The 27,633-nt window shown below is 33.8% G+C and overlaps 1 protein-coding gene across 1 annotated transcript; it reads left to right on the top strand.

Annotated features, from left to right (window-relative positions):
- The first annotated feature begins 1,733 nt into the window (after positions 1 to 1,733).
- On the top strand, positions 1,734 to 19,214 carry LOC132714135 (uncharacterized). Its single transcript, XM_060696910.1, has 11 exons — positions 1,734 to 1,896; positions 7,455 to 7,763; positions 8,281 to 9,349; positions 10,747 to 10,969; positions 11,637 to 11,771; positions 11,993 to 12,181; positions 14,064 to 14,217; positions 15,167 to 15,290; positions 15,880 to 16,052; positions 17,677 to 17,810; positions 18,519 to 19,214. Exons 1-11 carry the CDS (start codon positions 1,854 to 1,856, stop codon positions 18,780 to 18,782), a joined length of 2,817 nt encoding a protein of 938 aa, XP_060552893.1. The 5' UTR covers positions 1,734 to 1,853; the 3' UTR covers positions 18,783 to 19,214.
- Positions 19,215 to 27,633: the final 8,419 nt, after the last annotated feature.

The raw sequence follows: 27,633 nt of genomic DNA, 5'->3' as shown, positions 1-27,633 counted from the left end.
TACTTATTTTGAGCAAGTTTGAAAGAAAAATAATCATGCGAGACTGTTTATGTAAAGGTTGAAATATGTTTTTTTTAAACTTAAAGTAGACTAGCTCATACAAGTTTTAACGGTTTATATACATGTATATTATATAGATATATTAATTATTTGGAGTGGGGGTATCCCATCCACATCTGCGGTTTTGTCAAAATCTCATACGAATGTTTTACCCCGATGCGCTCTGACAATTTTTTTCTAGTCTGATACAAGTTTATTATTTAGATTTTGCACAGGATTTAAAATTTCCGTGGCGTCATTAGTGATGTGATACATTTGTTGACACTGTAACAATGGGAAATACCATCCGTGAGTTTCAAAGGCATTTCAAATATGCGGATACAAAAGGATGGTCAAGTTATACATGTATTAACTGATAAACACTGTAGAAACTGTAAACTTGGTAATTTTTGCGGGACTTTGTTTTCTGTCATGTAGTATGCAGCTACAAATAGCAGAATAACGTTTTTAAGGAAATGATTTGAAGATGAATTATGTTTAATATAGGTGTACATATTATAATTATGTATTGTGTATTGATTATAAAGTCTGTTTAACCGATGCATACGAAACTACACCTACACACATTTTAATGATATTACGTCAGGGGGAAAACACTTTAAACTTAATTTCAAATATTTGTTTCGCGAATTAAATACGCAATTGTATAGTATATTGATTTGTACAATGTCTCGATATTCGATTTGTACATTAAACAGTCATGTACTTTATTACAATAACGTTTATATTTGAGCCGCGCCACGACAAAACCAACATAATGGGTTTGCGACCAGCATGGATCCAGACCAGCCTGCGCATCCGGGTCCATGCTGTTCGCTATCAGTTTCTCGTCTTGTTATATGGTTCGTAAGCGAACAGCATGGATCCTGATCAGACTGCGCGGATGCGCAGGCTGGTCGGGATCCATGCTGGTCGCAAACCCATTATGTTGGTTTTGTCATGGCACGGCTCATATTTGCTTAAACCTGGGATTTAAAATGATGTTTTTAAGTCTCAGTTTAAACGTTTTGTCTTTAATTTTACTTCTAAAATCGATCAAAAATTATTTAGCTATATATCTGGTTATAATAAAAGTTACCGGTTACCGCAACAGTTTTCCGATACATTTAAGATGCATGTATTGAATTCCATACAAAAAAGTCTCAGGAATAACCATAAGCGATAAATAAGATGTATTGTTTGATTAATTAGTACAAAATGTGACCAAAGTTAGACCCATGGCGTTTCATTGTTAGACCACGTTTCGATTATCGATATAAACTGAGCATGATATGTCCATATCATTCTACATCAAAAAGATAAAGAACAGAAACTTGGTGCAATTAAGTGATGATGATCATTATGTGCAAAAAAAACAACAAAACAACAACAACAACCCCCATCCCCCCAAAAAAAACAAACAAACAAAAAACAAATATTTTTAAAAAGTCTATACATTTGTATTTAGTTATGGTTTTCATATAATGGTTTACTCATGAGGATTTCAGTTCTTAGTGGTGACACACATGTATTTTCAATGTAAAAAATTGACAATATCCTCATATTTCTTACGGTCTTGTATAGCGAGACGCCTTTTCTAATATAACATTGTTAAATGAATGTTTTTAAAACAATATCGCCAGAAACAAAAGATCCCAATGATCCATGGTCCACATGCGGCTCAGATTTCAAAGTTTTTATTCTTTTGTATGATAGTTATAATTAACATATTTTAGGAGATCGATTAAGTCAAATATACATGTATGAAAGTGTTTCTTTTCTGTGAATTTAAATGTCTGAATTAAATTATCAAGATGGGTTCAGGAGCCAGTGTTTCAGGTACCAATAATAATAAAGGTAATTCTTGATTTTAATTAGTGTTTAAAGCTATTCCGTCTTATTGTAAAAGCATAATTTGAGCCGCGCCATGACAAAACCAACATAATGGGTTTGCGACCAGCATGGATCCAGACCAGCCTGCGCATCCGCGCAGTCTGATCAGGATCCATGCTGCTCTACTTGTTATAGGGTTTGTAAGCGAACAGCATGGATCCTGATCAAACTGCGCAAACCCATTATGTTGGTTTTGTCATGGCGCGGCTCATTTATATGTTCTGTATATACATATTTTACTTATATGTTTTATATGATAAGATATTGAACATTTTAACGTGTTAACAACCCATAGTAGACGCTTTGTTACTGTGTTTCTTATGTGTTTATAAACGATTGCCTTAATTAAAACTCAAGTAAAATATCATCCAGATGGGACTGGACTAATTAATGAAGAAAGTAAATTTTTTTGCTCATTTTCAATTATATCTATACGAATATCGACGAATTTTATCATTTTCCAAAGCATTGTATATCTTTCATGGCAGTACATGTTAAACTAAACAATTTGTTTAACGCTCTATCAGCTGAATTCTCAAATATATTAAAGTAAAACATATGTTTCTGAGTGTTAAAGACCGAATGACGAGACTTAAACATTCAAAAGAATAAAATCTTCTTTTCTTTTAAGTGCGGTCATATTATATGTACCGGTCTATCAAAAACCAAACCGGTACAATTATATATAGTATAAAACATGTATACGTGTAACTCATTGTAAGTTAAAATCAACAGGAAACATTTTAAAGTTTTCACTTAATAATACGAAATCTGTAATAATATCTTCGTTCTTAAATATCTTTATAAATATAGTATTGAAATACACGCAGTATAATACATTTATATTGAAAGGGACTCAACCGAGGTGTTTTTTTGACATGTCGAGCCAAGAAATAATTTCCCCATTTCACGTAGGGATGGACCAATAACTATGAAAACGTTGAAACGATTATTCTAAATGGGCTAAGAATCACAAAATAATCGATATTCAATTTAGTTCTGAGTTTATTTCTTTATTTATTTTTTGCAGATATTTCTGTTTTAAGTGCTTCACATGATTTTGTAAGACTTAAAAGTTTTATGGTTTAGGCTTTTTGACCATAGTAGAGCTGCTGTAAGATGATTTTAGATTATAATCATATCGTCCATTTTAAAAAAAGCAATATTGTGGTTAAAATAGGATGATCAATAAGGGAATGTATGGTGGCATATTTCTGCTACCAGATAACCTGATAGCTAACTAGTTACGTAACTAGTTAACCTCTTAATTAATTACGTAACTAGTTATTTTTTTTCAATAAATAAAAGATCATAACGGGAAATAAATGCATGTTAGTACAACTGCCATCCTTTTATTATTTTACCAGCTTAATATTAAGAGGTAACTAGTTACGTAACTAGTTGTACGTAACTAGTTAATCTCTTAGTTAACCAGTTAGTTATATGGTTATCTGATGGCAGAAATATGCAACCATACAAATGTGTTCTGTGAAAGTTACAATAAGGAAATATGTTATGTGAAAATGGATCTTGCTTTACACATAAATTGAATTTCGAATATAATGTCGTTTAATATTAAAACCTTTACCTGCTGAAAATGTATTCTTGATTTGCCCTGCTATAATTACGGAGCAGTCTATTTGAATATTAAAGGTCCATTATATATGGTCCCAAAAATTCTTTTATTTCTATTTGTCAAAAGATTTTTATTTTTGGCTTCCTGTCATAGTTTCCAAAAAATGTAACTCATTGACAAATTACTTGAACCATCCTTTGCTTTTGTTCCATTTGGCAATTAACACAATAACAACGATTTTTATTACAATTTTGCACCATTTATGAAAAATAATTTCACATTCAGCGCTACTTTTTTCAAGTGATAAGCTTCTAATAGGCTCTTAAAGTAAAAATATTATTTACATGTTATAAAACTCATGTTTGCCCTTAGCAGAAACAAATTATCTGCTTCTGAGGCATAGTGCACCTTGAATGGTGGTCAATAAACACACAAAAGTAACAACGAGGCATCCTAGTATAACTGTTTGGATGTACACTGTACAGGTTGGCCTCGCCTGTATAGGTTGGTCTTGTCTGTACATGTTGGCCTCGCCTGTTCATGTTGGTCTTGCCTGTACATGTTGGCCTCGCCTGTATAGGTTGGTCTTGCCTGTACATGTTGGCCTCGCCTGTTCATGTTGGTCTTGCCTGTACAGGTTGGCCTCGCCTGTACATGTTGGTCTTGCTTGTACATGTTGGCCTCGCCTGTACAGGTTGGCCTCGCCTGTACATGTTGCTCTTGCCTGTACATGTTGGTATCGCCTGTTCATGTTGGCCTCGCCTGTACATGTTGGTATTGCCTGTACATGTTGGTATCGCCTGTACATGTTGGCCTCGCCTGTACATGTTGGTATCGCCTGTTCATGTTGGTCTTGCCTGTACAGGTTGACCTCGCCTGTACATGTTGGTCTTGCCTGTACATGTTGGCCTCGCCTGTACATGTTGGTATCGCCTGTTCATGTTGGTCTTGCCTGTACAGATTGGCCTTGCCTGTACATGTTGGTCTTGCTTGTACATGTTGGTCTCGCCTGTACATGTTGGCATCGCCTGTACATGTTGGTCTTGCCTGTACAGGTTGGTCTTGCCTGTACATGTTGGCCTCGCCTGTACATGTTGGTATCGCCTGTTCATGTTGGTATCGCCTGTTCATGTTGGCCTCGCCTGTACAGGTTTGGCATCGCCTGTTCATGTTGGTATCGCCTGTACATGTTGGCCTCGCCTGTACAGGTTGGCCTCGCCTGTACATGTTGGTCTTGCCTGTACATGTTGGTATCGCCTGTTCATGTTGGCCTCGCCTGTACATGTTGGTATCGCCTGTACATGTTGGCCTCGCCTGTACATGTTGGTATCGCCTGTTCATGTTGGTCTTGCCTGTACAGGTTGACCTCGCCTGTACATGTTGGTCTTGCCTGTACATGTTGGCCTCGCCTGTACATGTTGGTCTTGCCTGTACATGTTGGTCTTGCCTGTACATGTTGGCCTCGCCTGTACATGTTGGTATCGCCTGTTCATGTTGGTCTCGCCTGTACATGTTGGCATCGCCTGTACAGGTTGGTATCGCCTGTACATGTTGGTATCGCCTGTACATGTTGGTATCGCCTTTTCATGTTGGTATCGCATGTTCATGTTGGTCTCGCCTGTACATGTTGGCATCGCCTGTACAGGTTGGCATCGCCTGTTCATGTTGGTATCGCCTGTACATGTTGGCCTCGCCTGTACAGGTTGGCCTCGCCTGTACATGTTGGTCTTGCCTGTACATGTTGGTATCGCCTGTTCATGTTGGCCTCGCCTGTACATGTTGGTATCGCCTGTACATGTTGGTATCGCCTGTACATGTTGGCCTCGCCTGTACATGTTGGTATCGCCTGTTCATGTTGGTCTTGCCTGTACAGGTTGACCTCGCCTGTACATGTTGGTCTTGCCTGTACATGTTGGCCTCGCCTGTACATGTTGGTCTTGCCTGTACAGGTTGGTCTTGCCTGTACATGTTGGCCTCGCCTGTACATGTTGGTATCGCCTGTTCATGTTGGTATCGCCTGTTCATGTTGGCCTCGCCTGTTACAGGTTGGTATCGCCTGTACATGTTGGTATCGCCTGTACATGTTGGTATCGCCTTTTCATGTTGGTATCGCATGTTCATGTTGGCCTCGCCTGTACAGGTTGGTATCGCCTGTACATGTTGGCATCGCCGGTACATGTTGGTATCGCCTGTTCATGTTGGTATCGCCTGTACATGTTGGTATCGCCTGTTCATGTTGGTATCGCCTGTTCATGTTTGCCTCGCCTGTACATGTTGGTATCGCCTGTTCATGTTGGTATCGCCTGTTCATGTTGGTCTCGCCTGTACAGGTTGGTATCGCCTGTTCATGTTGGCATCGCCTGTACATGTTGGTATCGCCTGTTCATGTTGGTATCGCCTGTACATGTTGGTATCGCCTGTTCATGTTGGTATCGCCTGTTCATGTTGGCCTCGCCTGTACAGGTTGGTCTCGCCTGTACATGTTGGTCTTGCCTGTACATGTAAATTGTATCGCCTGTTCATGTTGGCCTCGCCCTGTTCAGGTTGGTATCGCCTGTACATGTTGGTATTGCCTGTTCATGTTGGTATCGCCTGTTCATGTTGGCCTCGCCTGTACATGTTGTATCGCCTGTTCATGTTGGTATCGCCTGTACAGGTTGGCCTCGCCTGTACATGTTGGTCTTGCCTGCGTACATGTTGGTATCGCCTGTTCATGTTGGCCTCGCCTGTACAGGTTGGCCTCGTCTGTACAGGTTGGTCTTGCCTGTACCGGTGACTAGGGCTTATCACTTCCTGTTTCAGCAAGCTAAGAGTTAATAGAATCTGGAATTTATAATAGTTTGCACATAAAATGAATGTCCAAATTTTTGAACGCATGTATCGCTGTACTAAAATGTTTACAAAACTTTCATTAAAAAAAAGAGAAAGAAAGAAAAACGACGATTAATCTTTTTTTATTATGCTTAGTCATTTAAATACTTACCTCGCGAGGTGCCTCGGTAACTGTAATTTATGACTGTGTAGTGAAAGCACGCGCTTATGTTTAAATCATATGTATTTTCCCTATTCTTAATTTATTTTTCCTTATTTATCTCATGATAACGCGTGTTAAGTATTAATTTGTACGCCGCACCATGTGAATACAGTATAACCCATTAAGACTAGACCTCTGCCGAACCAACAATAATATTTCTTCCCAAAATAAAGATTTCCACTATATTTTACCTCTCTAAAGAAAACCTAAGCACCAATAAAAATATCTGTTTCCTTGGGGATTTTGCTCTGTAGAGGTTAAAGTTTGTATACATTTTGCACGTGTATTCATGTATATAACTTGAAACCAGACACGTGAATCCAGTGAATATATACAATGTTTTCAGTTACATAACAGGAAACCAAATGAATCAAGATATAATGTTACAATTTTTACATACATACCATGAATTGAAATGCAAATTTACGAGACACCACAGGCATCTAAGTGGTCAAAATTGTCTTATAAGTAAGGATTTAATAAGTCATGTAAACGTCGGTGTTTCTACTTAGGTGCCCGTTCGTGCCTGCAATAATGCACGGAAGGGCACCTGAGGTCTTCCTCCACCAGTAAAGCTGGAACGTCGCCAAATGACCTATACTGTGTCGGTGTGACGTAACACCCAATAAAAAAAACAAAGTCAGAGAATCAAGAATTTAAATCGAAAAGTCGAAAAGTCAAGGAGCTTAGTGTCTTACTTGCAAAATATACGTGCTGATATATAAGTTTTTGGTTTAAAATAATCTCTTTCGTTCCAGCGCCATTACCACCACAAAGATATTGCCTTTAAATAAAAGAATCAACAAGGATGTATTTCATATTTTCTTTCTAAATAGTAACATAGATCATAGGTGTACAGACTTCAATGAGTATAAAGCTATGCTAAGAATATTTACATTATTAATTTTGTAGCAACTGTCACACCTCGCAATGATCCTGACATTGACGCAATTAAGGACATACAAAATGTAATAGCAAAACTTGAGGATGCTGCTACTGATACCAACGCTATAGATGAATTTATCGATACATCCCAAAACTATAGCAGCACAAGTTCCATTTCCAGGGAAGTGACGGTGAATTTGGTGACAGATTCCATTCAGAAAACAGTAAATAATGTTGATGGTTATTTTAATAATATCGTCAGACACTTGGAAAAGATGCGAGCCAAACTTTGCGAGTTCAAGGAAGCAGTGTTTGAAAGATGTGAACAATATTCAGGTAATATGATAGACAACTCAAATAAAAATTTCAAATTGGCCAAAATTTAGCGAAACGTAATATACAGCACGTAACATGTCGATGTATATAAAGTTTTGAGTACAGCTTTCCATATATTTATCCTCTTCAAAACATGTCAAATCTCTGTGATTCATAAATATATTTTGAATTTGTTTACATGTTCGATGATGCCAATGAAGTACAAAATAAATAAAGGCTGACTGGGTGTTATGTTATATATGAGAGCGATTCCAGGTTGAAAAGGGCAAAAAGGTCGGACCATAACAAAGTAATAGGGCGAAAACCTAATGATGCGAAAAGTCCTTAACGCGGAAAGAAAACATAGTCGTTCGTCTTTTCAACCTGAAAACACACTCATCAAATACAACATTTCATGAATCAGCCAGAACTACAACAAACAGTGTACATAGTTTAATTAAGAAAATTCGGCATAATTGCATTCCAGAAAATCCGACATGATGTTTACTTCAGAAAATCAGACATGATTGTATTTCAGAAAACGAAAAGCTAACTAAACTTAGCAGAGTCCGACAGCAAATAAATGTTGTAGATGAGCTTATTCTAAAAGCTAAGGGACGGTTAAACGAGGCGAAGAAAGACAAAACGTCTGGTGATATGGTAAAGACTTTGAAACGTAAAGTACAAGACCTAGAACTATTTAAATCCGATCTCAGAAAAAGTGAAAATGACAGTGAAAGGAGTGAAAAATTTGATAAAGCACTGAAGAGGGAGGGACGTGATTATATCATAGACGATATCTTAAAATGGCGAGATGAAGCAATGAAGTTAAGAAGACAGTATGAACAGATGAATACTGAACATGAAAAATTGAAGACTGAAAGTAAAAATGATATTATCACTCTACAAAACAATAACAAGAAATTCATGAATGAATTGCAAGAACTGCGACAAGAAAATGACAAAGCTGAAGAGAAGGTAGCGCAATGTGAAGCAAGAGTGCAGCTTGCTGAAGAAAAGTTACTAGATGAACGATTATCACACGAAGTTGAGATCAATTCTCTAAAAGCAATGCTTGAAAAGAGAGATGATATTATAGCAAAACTAATGGGAAAAGGTAATCCACAGACACCAGATCCAGAACATGGTCAAGTTCGCCTTTCACCAGAAGGAATAGTTGGATCCTCAGTTAATGAAGCTAAAGGGAAAAGTCCAAGTCCTGAAAGCAACGAGAATCAAGGCAATGAAGGAAACAGTGATTCCAAATCAGAAAATAGCCAAAGGGATGAAGATGATTCGGAAATAACTCGTCTTTTAGCTCATATAAAAGAAGACAAGCATGAAAACGATGATGTTTCGCCGGATGATAACAAAGAAGTCCAAGAAGAAGCACCGGAATTATCTATAGCTAAAAGTCCAGCCGAAACGTCCGAACGTGAGATACAGAACTCACAGGAACTTGTGCCAACTGTGGAAGACAAAGAAAGCAGTGTACCAGAAACACACGACGGACAACAAGATAGACAAACTGAAAATAACACAAAAACTGATGATACAAAACATCAAGAAATCATTATGTATGAAGAAGGAACATTGAAAGAAATAGCGTAAGTAAAGTCTTTTGTTGGTTTATAGATATGCATATGGTCAATGTTATCAAACATCGTTTTTGGCTATATAGCAATAAATTTCATTTGATCAATTATTAAAGTTAAATTTTATGTTATCTGAGACAGATTGATCGGACATCAGTTAAAATGACACAAAAAGTACAATTAAATACACGGAAACTTATCAGAGCTAATCCATAGCACAAAGATACATGTATAATGTTTTATCTTTTGCCGAGCTAAGTTCATTATATAAAGATTTCATTTAAATTCTTACTTCTTCGTGTTTATATTTTTGATAAGATACATATGTGTTTTTGACATGAGCATTTCCGAACTTTCGTCTTCTAATTACAAAGAGTGACTGAGCTGTTGTTCCGTGTTTTCCACTTTTCGCCTTTTTACGCCTGTATAGATATTGCTAGTTCTTTTTTTATTATCGATTTTGAACCAGTAACAACCGACAATACACCGTCATATAATCTGTTTAAAATCTTTATATAACGAATTTATATTACTTCTCTATTGTTTTTTTTTAAAGTAAAATAGGAAGTAATAATTCACACACATGCACAATCCGTGCTTATGAATGATGGGATTGTCTGTTGAAAACACGCAATAATATGCAGGCAGGTTTTATTACATAAATGAAATACCACATAACTGCATTTCATACTTCAACCTACTAACATGCTTAAGTTCTGTAAATCGTTTACATATTGGGTATTTTTAAGTCTGGTAAATATTGACGCGTGTTTGTTTATTACCCAAGAGAGGAAAATTCGATATCAGATTGTAAATAATTAATCACACGATTACTTCCCTTTAATGAAATCGTAATGGTTGATCGATTTTGAATGTAGCAGTTATATATTGGAAAGTAGTAAATGAAATGTTGAAGTCGGTTTAGTCACGTGGATACTTCGTTCATATAAAAATAATAAAATCCGGAAAAAAATCCCTGACAGTTGTCTAAATGATAACTGTTGTTCCATGGACGCCATCCGGCTTTTTGTAATCTTTTCGATTTTTTTATTGTAATCATACTTTCGTTTTTAATTTATGGAAACTATGGTACTACTAACCGATTTAATCAATTCAAATGTATAATCATCGTATGTGTGTGGGTTCGAGTCTTGAAATTTCGTTACTCCTTTTTTTCTTTTTTTTCTCTTTTTTTTAAAGAAATCAACTTTCGTTTTTTCTAATGAGCGCTTTGGAAATAATATAGCCGAAAACGAAATGACTATTAAACTAAACACTTATATTTATATTCAATAAATAGTACCACTATAAATGGATTAGTTGAAACTTTGTGCTTTTTGATTTCAAAGTTAAGACTTTCTTTAAATAATTGTGGTGATTTTAAAATTTAAATTATTTTCTTTTCACAGATATAAACGAAATGACAGTGAAATAGACGGAAATCTATCATACCATAAAGGTGTTGGCGCGGTCCTGCAGACGACTTGTCAAGAGTTTGGTGTAGAGAGTATCTCGTGTGACATCATAGATGAACTCGAGAATAACATGCTTCCGGATTTTGTCGAAGGTGAAAGAGCTGTCAGCTTCCAGATACATTTTCAGAAGAAATTAGGCAGTGATTTTACTCTGAAAGTAATATATTCTAGTTTTTGTTGTACACTTGTTATTGTTTTAATTTTTTACACATGTTCCATTACCCTTTCTCATTATTCTCGAGTGCTTTTACTTTATTTTTTTCTCAGGTTGACAAGACTTAGTAATTGTCTATAGTCCTGTGTTGCAGTCTACATTTTCTTAAACTTAATGAACATGACTCTTCAAAGCATTTAAATTAAAGCTATACTTTTCTTTCAGGTTTACAAGTATTTGACTATTATCATCCTTTTTTCTCAGGATTTCTTAAGTATATGAATGTTCCGAAGTCAACCTTTCCTCAAGTTTTCCAAAGTATAAAAATGTTTATAGCCCTTTTCCTGAAGTCTACCTCTCCTCAGGATTTCCAAAGTATATGAATGTTTAAAGCCCCTTTCGGAAGTCAACCTTTTCTCAAGTTTTCTAAAGTATATGCATGTTTACAACGCTTTTCCCGAAGTCTACTTGCCCTCAGGATTTCTAAAGTATATGAATGTTAATAGCCATTTTTTCTGAAGTATACTTTTCCTAACATTAAACAGAATAAATGATAAACTTGAAGTCTCCGCCGCAATAAATTAAATAATTTAGAAAAATCTGTGTTTGTCAAACAGAGAAATTCTAGATGATTGTTTTTATCTTGCACTTCTTTTTTTTGTCATATCAGGAAGGAGAATCGTTTAAATTATTTGTACCACATCGACATGTGTACGAGTTCGAGGAAGCAAGTTTGATACAATCTGTGAACGGTGGCGACTGGGAACCATGCGATCCTATAGATGAAACACCGTCTTCATTTGATGTAAGTTCACGCCTATTAAATGTAAGTCGGCCATGTTTATTGAAACGCTGAATTACATGTACTTACATATCAATGCAGTTTTCGTGCACGTGAAGATACTGTGTAAGTGACTCTCTGGATGTCGTTCACGTCGAAAGTTCGAAATACAATAAAATTAAGCAGTCGAAAATTAACAGACGACAATTTTCCCAGCATGCAAAGGTTTAATTCCTTTTTTTCAGGACGTGCAAATAGTATGTACGGAGTTATCTGACCTTACAGACATAAAGCTGATAGCTATAGCACGAGAGAAGGTCGAGTACATCATTGCCGGAGAGAGTGACGTCGACCAGACGTCAAAATACGACCAGTCTGTTACTCTAAGAATGCCGAAGGAAACTTTCAAATCTAGAACTGAAGTGAAATTATTGGTAAGAGAGTTTTGTGAAGACCTGTATGAAAAATCTAAGCGAGTGATGTAGATAAAAGTTTGTTTCGTTGAAACGTTTAATAAAAACTAATTGTAATTCGTACAAAACGCCCAAAAAGGCAAAAATGGAAAAAGTTGCAGGCTCGATTTGATTGAGCTAGTTCGTATATGCAAACTATTGACCACGCCCTTAGTTCGTTACGAATTAGATACTTCTTCATATTTATTACATTTTTAGTTGCTTGGTAGTTGTGCCGATATAGTTAAATGCCAAATATTGACATAATATCTGGCACATGAAAGATGTACGCAAATTTGTCAGACTGTCATAGACCAATCTTAAATTTGAATAATTTGATTTTTTTCACTTAAAGACTTGAATGCGATCCAATAAAGTTTTAGAGTTGATTTCTTTAACAGTTTCACCACTGAGTACGCGCCACTGAAAACGTATCGTCGACCGAAATCTTAGCTAAATGATTTATTTATGCATTTACACGCATCATTAACACATTAACCGGTATTTCACTTAAGACTCATTTTATCGTAAAATTTGATGAGTTTTTAAAATAGACTTTAAAGATCATGTTGGTTGCGCTTTTTAACATTATGGGTTTGTAGGTCATTTAATTGATACCCTTTTTGTACAGCAAATTAAATTGACTTTAATGGCTTTTCAATATGGCTGCTGATTGATGAAATTGATATATGATTCCTTTCAAGTTACCAGTTAAAGTGCTAAATTTATGTAAAGTATGTGAAAATATGTCTTTGGGTCATTTGCACAATTATAAGCTAGAAGTGCATTGATTTCAGAAAAGTGTTTGAATTACCTAGTTTGATATCATATCTTAAATATATGTATCAATACACCGTCTGTCCGGTTTTTTTTTTTACATTTGCAAATATTTCTTTAATAGCTAGACTGAGTGTTTAGTTTTACGTGGCTGCACGTATTTTTTTCATCTCAATCTTAAACGCATTTTGATATGAAAAGCGTAAAAAATAAAAGTCGAGCAAGACGCCGGAGCGATATGTTGAACTATTTATGGTGTTTTTTCATTAAAAGATTATTTATTTGATTTAGAGATTTTTAGCCATCACAAATCGCCGTCATCGTATCAGTTGAAGATATTTTTCTTGGTCAATGCAACTGTATAATAATTTTGAAATTATAATATTAGTTATAAATTCCGCAAGTAATGATGTACGAGGTTCAGAAAGCGTTTGAGATGCACGTCAAGAACAAACTGTGTTTACCATTTATGAAACAAGCTGGTATATAAAATGCGCTGTACTTTGTTCCAATAAATTATGTTTACATGTATTAATTAAACGATATAAAATAAAATATTCAAAAAGTCAAACGTGGTATATGATCGCACTTTACCAAGATAAATAGTAATTAGCAGTGCCCTCCAAAAGTCCTAAGACAAAGTTTGTATTTACCATATTTAACCTTGTATGAAACAGACGAGCCCAGGCGTAATTTAAATATATTGAACACCCGGAAGTTAAGAGTAAATTCACCTTATCACAAGGTTATGATTATAATAATAATGATGGTAATAATGATGATGATAATAATAATAATAATAAAAAAAATAATAATAATAATAGATAGTTATGATGATGATGATGATGATAATAATAATGATTAATATAAAAATATAAATAATAATAATAAAAAATTAGATAATTATAATAATAATAATAATAATAATAATAATAATAATAATAATAATAATAATAATAATAATAAATAATAATAATAATAATAATAATGATAAATAAAAAAATAATGATGATGATGATGATTATGATGATGATAATAATAATAATAATAATAATGATGATAATAATAATACTATGGTAATATATAGGTACACGATACTCACCGTCGGGAGATGCTTACAGCTATAGAGATCCACGACGAATGTAAACAGATCATGTCCTGTACATCGTTTGTCTCAATTATCTGCGAACAAATGACTAAGGAAGATTTCTCAGTAATTATGCAGCTACCAGAAGATAAAGGTAACTATCTTTTATGATATGGGCCGCGCCATGACAAAACCAACATAATGGGTTTGCGACCAGTATGGATCCTGGTCAGACCGCGCGGATGCGCAGGCTGGTCTGGATCCATGCTGGTCGTAAACCCATTATGTTGGTTTTGTCATGACGCGGCTCATATTTACTTCCGAGTTCTTTTAGAGAATGATATTTTTGTGGTAGGGTTAAGGTCAGATGACGGCTGTGTAGTAAAATCTCAGAATTTATTTCGTGCATAATATAGACTCCTGCGTAACACCATTACCTACCTCCTTTTAGCCACATGGAAAACGTCTTCACATATCAGGATTCAAAGTCCGTGATGGGATTCGAACCCACAATATGTATACGTACAAAGCTAGTAATGTTGTGGCAATGAATTGATATTATATGGTAAAAGATATACTTAAAGTACATTTTAGATAGTCAGTGCTTTGGTCCTCCGAGGCCGAGTGGGCATGGTCGCTCGCTTCGACGAACTTGTCACTCTCCTGCATGCCTTCGAATCCCATCAGCTTCTTTGAATCCTGGAATTATATTAAGTAATTCAATAAGATTGTCACAGCCGTAATGAGCCAATTCCATGTATCATATATAACAATAATTATTTTGATTTAACATGTACTTGTTGTGACTTTAAACAATACCTTTCTTGTTTCTATGAATGCTATATTTGAAATTATACTGTAACTTTTTTGTTAGATATAAAGCAATAATTACGGGGTGGGGGGCAATACTATAAACATGTAAGCCTACAATACTAATAACATTGAGCATGTAAGATACGAACACTGCACTACAATCTTAAAATGTTCATCAATTTTGTTTTTAAACAGACTGTATACCGCTCGTGAGATACTGGCTTGAAACCTGGCTTTATTAAATAAATTAAAAGCCTAGAATGATAAAGCATACTCCTTCTTGTTTCCAGATGCTGAATGTAAATATACTATGTTCAGCCTAGACGACCATGGTTGGACATTGGCGGATTGTGAATGGAGTAAAGGAGAAAAAGAGCTGGCGGTCCATCTAATGGCAGGTGCTAAAAAATACAGGTAAAAAACAGTACAAAAAAACAAAAAACAAAAAAAAAATTTACAAAAAAACCCCAAAAAAAACAGTAAAGGCTTTGTAAGGGAAAACAATATTCTGCTAATGAAATTATCACAGGGTCAACAATCAATTTATGGGTATGCTCGATATAACGATATAAAGAATGGCTATGGATTGTGAAAAATACATTGTTATCGTGAAATAATAACACTTTATATAGCATACCCCCACATATTGCAGAAATATGAAAACCTCTTCACGTTCAAGATCGTGTTAAAAAGCCACTTTAAAGTATTTTTTAAATAAATGTTTGCTATACGTCTTTTAGAATAATTGGTTTAAAAGTTCTTTAATACTAGAGTGTTAACATATATCGTAAAGTGTATTTAAAATGATTATTGCTTGTACATTTTTCTTGATAAATTGTTTTAGATTAAAGCATCAGTGTAACAATGCATTGTAAAGTGTTTGTTTTCCACATATTTATTATACATCTTCTAAAATAGTTAGTTTGAAACTTCCTAAAAACACGAGTGTTAAAATCAATTTTAAGGTGTATTTTGAAATAAATCTTTGCTGTTTGTCTTTTAGAATAATTGGTTTGGAACTGCCTAAAGACATGAGTGCGGAGGAGAAGTTTGAAGCTGTAAAGTGGCTACATGATCACACCAGTCATTACCTTGTGAGGCTGTTGTTCAGACAAAGAGAAGACGATCCCACACAAGCCGTCGTCATTTGTCTAGGATCTAAAATTGTTAAAAGAGGTATATTTAATTTCTTCTTGTATAATATATAAATCATATTATTTTATTTGTAGATGTTATTTGTTACAAGAAATCCTGTTTACTCCTTTATTTTCTGAATATAATCTAATTTTATATCTGTGAAGCCAAACATTGGTAATGTATTTCCCTTCGCCAACGCGCTTAATGTTGTAGCATCACTTAGCCTACAATAGACAAGCTAAACAACCACTTATACATGTATTTCATGGACCATGTTGTAATTTCACTCTGTCACGCGTCTTTTCTTCAGAACCTTTCTACTTCAGAACTTTTCTACGTGTGTTTAACTTTCACACATTAAAAGTTTACATTCTTAATGGAATCTTATTTCTGTATATTCAGAGCAAAATACTTCCATACAATAACATTAAAACTATAATTGGTGAAATTCTAAAAACGTTTCTTCATGCTTAAAATCGAAAGGTAATCTTTTAATCAGAGTAATGTCTAAGTTCCATACGTGGTGCACCAACCTTTACGCTTACTTCAAAAGGCTTAAAGCAACCTGCCTCCATATTTTGATTTTGACTTTGAAAACTTTAAATGTTTTCATGACTCAAAATGTAGAGGAGTGTATAAATTAAGTGAGTCATTCTAGCATGAGATATAAATATGTACAGAAATCACAGATATCCAGTCAAACTATGTAAAAATGGTTCTGTATATTAAAGGAACTCTACAGAGATCTAAAAACTAAAAATAAACAAAAACAAAAAAACAACAACAAAAAACAAACAAAAACAAAACAACATAAAATTTGAATTTCTTACATAGATGAGCTGAAGCACTAAAGCGGAAAGATATGCAAGGATAATTAAGAAGTATAATAAAAAATATATATAATTGAAAATCTTATTTTGTGCTGTCCTTTGCCCGATTTGAGTAAATACCGTTGCAACGCTTTCCAGTATAGGTCATGTTTTTACAATTAGAATTTTGAATTGGGTACCTTAATGAAAAGAAAGTTTTCATTATCTTTTAATTACAAGTTACGATTCTATTTAAATCAAATTATAAATATTCTTAAAAGTTTTATAGACAATTTTAACGGTTGAATTCCTTAAATAAACTTTTAACATCATGTAATCATTATTTTACAAATGAAAGACAAACATCAAGGGTCAATACTTATTTTGTTTGTATAAGTGTAATCGGATTTTATCTTGTAATGACCTTTAAATAACAACAAAGTGTTCTATATATTATGCACATTATATATTGTCTAATGTGTTAAAGGAATTGTATTGTATCTTTAAAATTACATGTGAGTGGCAAGTGCTTATTTGAATAAACCTACAATTAATCAAACGGTTGGAATACCATTAATTTGGTTCTTATGGTAAATGGATTTGCGACATTTCCATTACTTAATGCTAAAGACGTATATAAAGAATAGTTTCTCAAAGTTTAAAAAGATTGCTGGGTTTGCAATGGAAATGAATCAGTCAGATGTTAATTTCAGAGGTTTCAAAATAAAAGTACTAAATTTAGGCTGCAAATATTATAAAACCCTCAAGGTTCCGAAGTCTGTCCGAATGTAATGATTTTTATTGGTCAATATCTAATTGGTCCATAAGCATGTATCATATCTGTTTTCTTCCAGGAATCTACGAGTTAAAAGAACTAGGGTATTCTGTGGGAGGGTATCCAAGTTCTCAGTTCTGTTTGTTAGAGGGAGACGTCCTGTCACTACAATTTGAAGGGGAGATAACTGCAACCCCTGTTTACTCAGAGAAGGTATAGTGAGTCTTTGTCCGATAATAATTATCATAATATTTATCTAGTGTTTGGTTCGCGTTAAAAAAACATTATTGACTTTTATTTTCCTCAGTCGAAATACCCATCTTTTCTAATCTTTTCTCTGTGCAAACAAAGCAGAAGCGGACATTATCCTTGTGACAATTATTGTATAATAAAACCATAAAGCAAATAGATAAGTGAACCTTTAAGTTGTAATATAAATCTTGCTTCTTCCGAATGACCTCATTTTCGAACAAGGTCACATCCCACGTGCTGTCATTCTGGTAGGTAATAAATAAGTTTTTATTGTTATACATTGTATACAAAAAGGAGAGAAAACTTTGTGGTAAAACTGATGTCTTACTTTTGGATGATTTCAGATTTAGCCATCCTCCTTTCTTCATTAATGGTCATTAAGGACCAGACTGTATTCAATTACCCGGTATAACACGCATCCTTAGATGCGTTCTTATTAGAAATGCAACCATTCTTGTACTACTGTAACAAATATAAAAGGCATAGATATAATTGTAACAATTCAAGATTTGTCAAAAGATGTTAAAACTTTGTTTACTGACGATATATTTAACTGTGTTATCATTAAAATACAACCAACAGTAAATTTCATATCTTTACATATGTTGTGTAGTTGGTTATGTTACTTTAATGGAAAATTTGACGTTTTTGCTTTCACTTTAATTTCAGATGGAAATGGCGTTCTATCCACAAAAAGAAATAGCTACAAAACAGTTGAAATTACATTCAGCCGGTAAAACTGAAGGTGAAGACACCCAGCCACAAGGCCAGCTAAGCGTCTTCAAGAAAAATGACTCGGAGAAAATAATTCTAGGGGAGACAATAAACTTCCAAATAGAAAAACAAGCCGACTTTGACGGGCGATCTGAACATACAAAAGTTACTAAAGATGACAAAGTTGACGAATCAAAAACGAAAGAAGCTGCCGTATAAGTTTGCATGATTTAATAATTAATAGGACACTTTAAAATGTTATCATGATTGTTAAAGTCTTTAAATTGCGTGTTGTTAGAATCTGTATCAATACTTGAGATGAATTGTTGTGTGTCTTCTGGGTGCCCTACTTGGGTGTGTCGGAGGCTGCGTCATATGTACGTTGCCTTTACCTTGTTGATCTTTATTCTTGTTTTTTTATTGATTGTCATATTATTTATGTTTACGAAAATGGAATCGTATAACCGATAATCAGTAGGATAGTGTTATGCTGTTTTACTTAACGGAAGATATTGCTATGTTAAACCTTTTTTTCTACTTGTATGTTACTATACCATAATTATTATGTATTACGTTTAAATAATAATAACATCAATTCTCATTATCATGCTCTTTGCTATGAATTTGCCCTTGAAATGAAATACGTTTTATACATTAAGAGATGTACTACATACATCTACAAGAAAAAAAGAAGTACTTATACTCAGTACTCGTACATATTAATTTATATTCTGCTGATGAAATTGTTAGGGGAAAATGTGCGAAAAGCTGCACGTACGGTTTTAGGATTTTTTTTAAACAGAGGGGATCACAAACTTTCAACAAAATGGTACTATATATATCAGAGGGTTTTAAAATTTTACTAGATTTTTTAAGCTTCGAAGGTAACTCGCGTTTTTGCCTCCGTCACATTTTTATTTTCATTGGGATGGTCTTTGGTCAAATATTTGCTTGATTTGCACTGTAACGTTTTATACCAAGACCTTGATATACATGTGTATGATATTTTATGACATGATAGCAAAATCTAAGGGTGTGGGGTTTTTAACCCAAACAGCCCCTCCTCTGGACCCGTGCATAAGCTACACATTATTAGTAATTCAAACGTGAAATACTTGTACTGTTAGAGGCATTCCTCTTAATGTCATGTAATCACTTTAACCACAGAAATAACTCGAAAATATCATGATGATGAAAGTATTGTAATACTTTGTAAGTGTGTAATACGTGAGAATGCAACAAATTAACAGCGACATTGCCGCAAACACTTGGAATAGGTGTGTGTTAGCAATTACAATGATAGAAACATCTAAGATATGTGTGATTTGTTTTTCCAACAATCGTCCTTCTTCTTGTTTTTAACCTTCCCTGTCTTTAGAATTAAAACAAATATACAAGGAAACGAAAACATAAATGAATATGAAATTGATATTCTCTTAGTTTAAATAAATCTTAATACCAACAAACAGGTTTTTGACTGTTAGAAGTTATCAAAATATTTTTATTTTGGCTTGTTAAGTATGAACGTGATTGCTAAAACGTTCAAACAAGGTCATGATATGTTTTGAGAACGTCTTGTACACTCCCAATTAACGTGGATTATTTGTTTAAGATATATTTCTATTGACCATTTCTCTTTTTCAAAATTAATGCAAATAAAAAACATCTTCTAATGAAGTGGAAAAGGTAGATTTCTAGAATGAAAAAATATTTTGACAATCCGAAAAACAAGCTTGTTATAAACTTTGATGACGCAGTTCAGAAACATATAAGCAGGAGAAATGTCAGACTGTCCCACAACGCCCAAGGTTAACTGAAGAAATTCATTATGATTTCTGATGGAAAAAATTAAAACATTTAGTTTCTAAAGGATACTCATATTAAGAAACTAAGCGTGTAGTTTAAACTGTAAAGATACATTCAACAAACCCGGGTTTGCATCAAAGCAGTAACATAATTGTCTACAGAAAAAAAGAAGAATATTTTGTGATTTTTAAAAAGAATGAAGGCATCGGAGGTGAAATCACATGTTGGTAAAAACATACATTTTGATAAATTACCAACATTACCAAAAGGTTCTGAAGCGTTTGAGTCTATCCGGAAGGAGCTGAAAGACGAAGAGGAAATGAAAGAAATAAAAATAAACAATGCTCATTTAATGATTGACACTGACAGTCCACCGAGATCGCGTGCTAATTCACAATCGCGTGCATCACCTGCACAGATGTGGTTTACTGCCAGAGCAAGATTAGACAAGCCATCTTTATATAAAACCGTTGCCCTAGCCACAAGTAAATGGAAGCGATGAGCGATCTAATAATAAAGTGTTGTAAAACGTTTCTAGTTTAATACTGAAAAGGAATAAAGAAAATTGTTCATTTGCTGGAATTTCAACATTTGATTGACAAAGTATGGGTTGGATACTGTTGGTCTCTATAAATGTGCGATTTTACAATGAAAGGAATTCAACCACAAACATAGCCGACATGCGGCTGATGCGTTTTTATGCCTTTATCTATACAATGACCGATGATCTGCTGTATAAACATTTCACTAGAACGACTTAGGTTAAGGCTAAAGAAATTCCGAGATATGATATGTGACGTATTTAAAGGGTAATCAATAGTTTACTGTGACTTTGATATAAATATTTCAACACCAGAATGTATATATTTATTTCATAACATTTCATTATTGCAAATACATCATCTAATGAATAATATGATTATAGTAAAATAACAGAATAGTAGAAATACTTATTTTCTTGTTTACTTGTTTAATGTTTTTATTTGATTTGTTTTATAAGTAAAGTTGCTTTACAGTTATTGATGTAACAACTAATACCATAGTTACAATGTGGTATTGGTACCTATATATGATGGGAACAGCCTCCATTTTTTTATCAAAAGCTGCTATGGCTTATGGTTGATTTAAAATGCAATTTTGTTTTCAATTGTCTACCTTTTTCATATTCATTGTTTATAATGAAACAAACAAAATAATGAAACCCCACTAACTAACTATCGATGAAGATGAATTGTAGCTGCAATAGTAAAATGTAGACAAATTTGCAATTTGTTGCTTTGTTTTATTACTTATTTTCATAGTATGAACGGATAAATACTGTTTGTCGGCTGCAGAAGAGATACGTGTGCCACTTTGTTGTAAATTCTAGTTTTCCGCAGAAGCATTGATTTCAATAAGCCACGAAGAAGATCTACCAGGTCTAGATTTTTTTTAGAGTTTAGAGATTTTATGGTTACTTTTAACTTACTGTACGGATTTTACTCTTTGTCATTTATCACAATAATGCGCATGAAATAATAAGAGAATTAACATTTGTCCCATTTATAGCAAGTACGTTAATTCTGTGGGAATATTTACATAAACGTTCGCATCATAATTGTTGCACTAAATAAGAAGATATTGACAAGTCCACATAAGATACGATGGGTGTTCAAATATGAATGCAACTGGGTCAATTTTCAGAAGTGCTTTAAAACAGTGCCAAAATAATTATCTCAATCCTTTAAAATACTCACCACCTTGTGATACTCAAAGTTTTAGTCTTTTAATTCAATTTTTAAATGCGTTTGAGGTATACTGTTCAGACACTGGTAAATAGCCGAACTGAGATTTTTCGCGTTTGATATTTTTTTCCAGGAAGGTGTTTTTGAGCCTCAGAAATAGGAAAAAGTCACAAGGGGCATGATCCGGTGAATAAGGAGGATGAGGAAGCTCGAAAACCCTTTCCTGTTTCAGATATTCTCGTACAATGGCCGCTTTGCGTGACGAAGCATTTTTATGCAACAACCTGACATCACGGAGACCAATTGCTGGTCGACGGTTTTTGAAATATTTCTTTAATTCATGAAGGACCTTGCCTTTGTAAAACTTGGCACTTACAGATTTTACCTTTCTTACGACAATTTGAATAGCGGGACTTTGATTGGTAAAAAAAATTACACACATGTGACCTTTTTGACGCTCATGGTGCGTTTTCCTATGCAAGGTCTTTCACTTTCTTTGGTTGCTCATATTTTGTTATGAATCTTTCGCTTGGGCTTATAAAAGTGAATCCACGTCTCATTGCAAGTAATGAAAATTGCAAAAGATCGATTGTTGTATTTAAGGAACTAGCTGTTTCAACAATTGTTTGGAGATTTTACCGGAGCAAGTTTTTGCTCTTTCGTAAAGAGATGGGTATCCATTTGGCACTTATCCTTCTCATTTTTAAATCATGTCTGATGAATGAGCGGCTCCTACAGAGATACCAACGCATTCAGCTATATACCTAGTTGTAAATCTTTCATCAGCAGAAATCAAATCCTTTTCTTTTTCACCCATTTTGGCGAAGTTGCAGTTTTCGGACAACGTGCATAAAGTGTATCTTTTACTGAATCAAAACCACTTTAAGATTTCTTACACCACCGTGTGACAGAATGATGAAAAGGAGAGTTCATTGTTTCCATTAACACGGCATATTTAATTAAATATATATTTCGCCTGTATACCAAGAATACATCGGTTCTTGATATTGGACCGTTTTTGGTCAGTGAAAAGAGACTTTTGCCCCACCATTTTAGTTTTAGTATACACGAGTAGATAGCGTTAATCGAGCTATTGTCAAAGCTAGACTGAACTGATATACATATTTAGACCACAGCTGTTTTCTCTCGGCCAATCAGAGTAGTTTAAAAGTGTTTGATATATCCCACACATCACAGTAAAGTGTTTGATATAACTATCATGTTTGTTTTCAACTGAAAGAAAAACCCCGTTATGTGCTCGCTTTATGCGGGAAAAATTTATATGTATATAGTTAAGTTTATAGTGTAATTCCCTTCTTAAAAATTAACAGATAGCAATAGTCCTTTGACCAATTTATTTCGTCATTTTACAAGTATAGTTACTGTATTTATAAATAAGAAAAAACAAGCAATAATGAAATGAAATGCGTTTATCTATCTATTTAAATCTATAAATGTATCTACATTTTACGACCGCTTTTGTGCTAATATTTTAGGTACTGTGCCTTGTGCATTATGCCCGGTTCACTCTTAATAGCAGACACTGTCGATGTACATTCATTTTCGGTTTGGGATGAGGGGATTCAACTGGTGAGCAGGGGGTGGAGTATTCGAACGGTGACTGGACTGCGTTTGCAACGCTAAGGCAATGGTATGCTTTAAGGCTTCAGAGGGACGTTTGAAATATTGTTTTAGTTCATGAATGAGGTAAAAAAGACAATGCAGGATGTATATAAAGCATACAACAAAAACACGAATCTATATGTCAAGTAAAATATTTTCAACTTCAGCCGGACAACCAATCAATATCCTGAACCCTAGGGTTGTTTAAGCATTAAGGAAAACGTTAAATGAAAGTTACCTGCCCGTTTCTCCAAGAGCCCACTCTTGAGAAAAGCAGCCATCGCCCATGAGTTCTGTCTAAGAGTATTTTTCGGTAAGCAGTTTTGCTTCTTGACTTCATATTCAAGCGCTGTGTACGTTGTTATGTCATTTAATCATTTAAATGAAGAATCAACAGGAATAACAACAAAATCTCTCAACTTGCAAAATTGTAATAATATCACATTCAGAAATGTTAAATTCTTCCTAAATTTCTTCTTACTGCACCTTTGTGATGGAATGTGAAATCTATCATTCATAAGATTGTGTATACAGTAACTTATGAAAGAACATGAATTATGCCATTTTCTCGTGCTTTATTTACCTACAATAAGGCCAAATAGATTGAGTAAGAAATATTTGGATGTCCCTATGTCATTGTCGGAGAAAAAATCGTTTACGCATATTAAATCTTCACCTTAAACAGAGAAAACTAAACCTGTGGTCTAAGTCAGATAGATCGCTCGTACCAGTTGGATGTGAGATTTATCAACTCGCTTCGCTTGTTGATAAATCTCACATCCAACTGGTACTCATGATCTATCCTATACGTATTGCTTACACAACCATCTATGCGATACACGCACATAGTTCGTGCAAAACGTGGTTTAAAAGCCTCATATTGGCCTAGTTGCATTCATATCTGAACACCCCTCGTAAACAGAAATTACATCCTTATATAACATGGAGTTTCTTTGCATTGATTGAATGAATGAATGAATGAATGAATGAATGAATGAATGAATGGATGGATGAATGAATCATTTCTTTATAGGTAAAAATGGGAAGGTAAATGCAAATGGCTATTAATCAACTGTCTGAAATTTCGAACTATCAAAGAAGTACATTTGATTGTAGGAGATAAACCACCTATTATTGATGACATGGGCACACATCTAATACATCAATTACTAAAACTTTAATTAAGATGTCTGAAACATCTTTGTAATAGTTGATGCATCTATAAAAGCACTTAAAATTCATGTGACAACAATAGCTTCTATAACGTTAAATTAAATGTTCGAATTTCATAAAAACATATTCACCCCAGCATATTGGCTGTTAATATGTAATAAAATATCTCATTTACAAATTGTTAAGTTTGTGAAAAGGAGGAATATTAAAGACGGTAAAAATACATCCCAAGGATTAAAATAGAAATTGATTATTCTCTTCGATTGTTAAGGCTGCATGCCCCCAGATGAGTAAACATATTTTTGTGAAAGGAAGAAACACAAAACTTAAATAAAACATATATATTAAGATGGTATTATGCTCATTTTTTCATCGTCAAATTGAGCTGAATTAACTATATTTTTCAAAAGATTGACTGTTAAAATGGTGACTGGCCACCAGTTGATATTGGAAAATGTTTAGGATAAAATATAAATCTGCCTAAATTGTAAAAAAGACTGCCCCATTTTTTTTTTACAAATTGAACGTTACAGGTAGACTTATTTCCGATGGATATTTATAGAAGTTTCCTTGGGCAGCGTCCATGCGAAGTAAATTATGAAATATTTAGAAATTATGATTAAATGTTAAATTAGTTTGACTTCACATATTCACTCACTATATAACCTTGGATTGGCTTAATGTCACTTTAATAGCTTTTTATCAAACTTATAACAATATTCTACATAGTTTGGCAAATTATAAATCAAATCCTGTAAAGTGCATAGAAGTACATACACACGACACATACCATTTAAGTTTAACCTAGAAGAATAGAAAAATAAAGATGTGATTGATATTCTGATTTGTATCAGGACTTTAATAAAAATATTAGTTACAATTAAGATCAAGTTGTTAATAAGGAGTTCGATGCCTATTTTTTCGATGAAACATACAGTGCTGTAACAGTTGTGTATGTTTCCGAATTGTATTTCCTCAATACTAAACCGAGCATTTAAGATCATAACATATTTTAACTTATCAAATATGAAAACAACCGTATATTTATAATTCTATTCAAACTAATACTGTAATATGCACTTGATGAAGAGGGCATTGATTTTAAGAAAATCAAACAAATTTGACCGTTGACTCTCAACTTTACAAAGTGATAATCCGGAACGACAAACAGATTTGAACAATTTCACGGTACTTCAGTTTACATAAAAAGATATTACTTTCACTTTGATAGCAATTGAGAGTTTTAATCGTGGGAACTACTTATCAAATTCTATTAGAAGTAAGGTTTTTATAAATAATTACGCGCGCCAAGTAGTCAATTATCCGAACAAAACTGGTTTAAACAATATCCTATTCACTTACAGCAGACGACAATTTTCAATTTTAATAAAGACTGTCAAACGTGTCATTATTTCAATGAGAGCATTGATGTATTCTCCATTATATAGGAAGTTTTAAATTTTATTTACATGTACTTTTATATACTCTACAAATTAACTTATCATTTCTTTATTAAAATTTACAATGGTTTGCCATCCTATCTCACACATATATCAAAAAAGTGTAAGGATACTTTTTGACACTGAAATAGAGGCCCAAACAACGACTACTTGCACATTACCTTTTATATGACTTAAACATACTGAAAACAATAATACAGAAAATAAAGAAACATTTTTGTTTATATAAATAAATAAATATTTCTTAAAATCGTTCATATTTTGAACGATACAGCATAACCAACCCTTTTTAAAATTAAAAGTTTTAAAGTTTGGGTAGTTTAATGCAATTTCTAATGTTGTTTATTTTCACTTTATGAACGCTGTCCGTTCATGATGTAGTAAGGTGCCGTATAGAATGAAATAAATACTACAAACCGTTTCGGACCTACTAGAATTATAAGGAACAGCTCATTCGAGTCCAAAAACAATATATTTGGTCTTTGGTATGTTTATTATTTATCATTTAAATGCTAAAAGAACCCCGGTAGTGTGAACTTTTTCTTTAATAACACAATTCTCATGCTAAAGACGAACAACGCAAAATAGGACAAAACATTTAATAAATTTTTCTGGCAGTAAATCATACACACCATTAACACTGCGCCTCTAATAAGCTATTTTCAGTGCGACCTTTGACATTATATTTAGGAATTTGGCGATGTCAAGTTAAGTAATGGCAATATTTGACCTTATAATTGGCTGATCATCCCGTAATTTAAACTATGTTAATGGGTGAACATTCTACCAGGCGACAAAGGGCACTACATGGATCAAGTATTTGTTGACATAACACTCAGACTGTTTGCAAAACATCCCTACTTAATATTTTAACCATAAAGTACACCACTGAAATGATAATGGTTAAAAAAAAGAAAAGTATATAAACTGATTTACACTGGAAGTGTTATATTTTTTTTATATAATTACACGAGAAATTAGTCCTTTTATATCTTCAAGTGTGTTAAAATATTTTACCTTGTAGTCATTTTTGTTTAGATTTTAAGAGAAACAATCAACTGACAATAAAAGTATATATTTGTTGGGGTTCACTTTCCGTACTGTTTTAAAATGAATTTGAATGACTATGATGCACACTTTTCATGTGATATCCTCATTGATTTCTCAAAATGCGATTGTAGGATAATTCCAGCAATAAAAAATCACCAACCTGATATATTCTATTAAAACTAATTATTTTATCACACCACCCACCTATTGCAATTTTCATACAAACCATAAAGT

The sequence above is a fragment of the Ruditapes philippinarum genome, unplaced genomic scaffold (genome assembly GCF_026571515.1).
Source record: "Ruditapes philippinarum isolate M1 unplaced genomic scaffold, ASM2657151v2 ctg2198_1_1_1_1, whole genome shotgun sequence".
Lineage (NCBI taxonomy): Eukaryota > Metazoa > Mollusca > Bivalvia > Venerida > Veneridae > Ruditapes > Ruditapes philippinarum.
The sequence above is the reverse complement of the archived record's forward strand: the minus strand, read 5'-3'. Positions and strand labels throughout refer to the sequence as shown.

Bases quoted from the DNA above. Each gene is read 5' to 3' on its own strand.
- LOC132714135 (XM_060696910.1), top strand. From the start codon at position 1,854: ATGGGTTCAGGAGCCAGTGTTTCAGGTACCAATAATAATAAAG. The intron at 9,350-10,746 runs GTAAGTAAAGTC...TTCTTTTCACAG, and splicing joins GGAACATTGAAAGAAATAGC to ATATAAACGAAATGACAGTG. The intron at 15,291-15,879 runs GTAAAAAACAGT...TTTGTCTTTTAG, and splicing joins GCAGGTGCTAAAAAATACAG to AATAATTGGTTTGGAACTGC.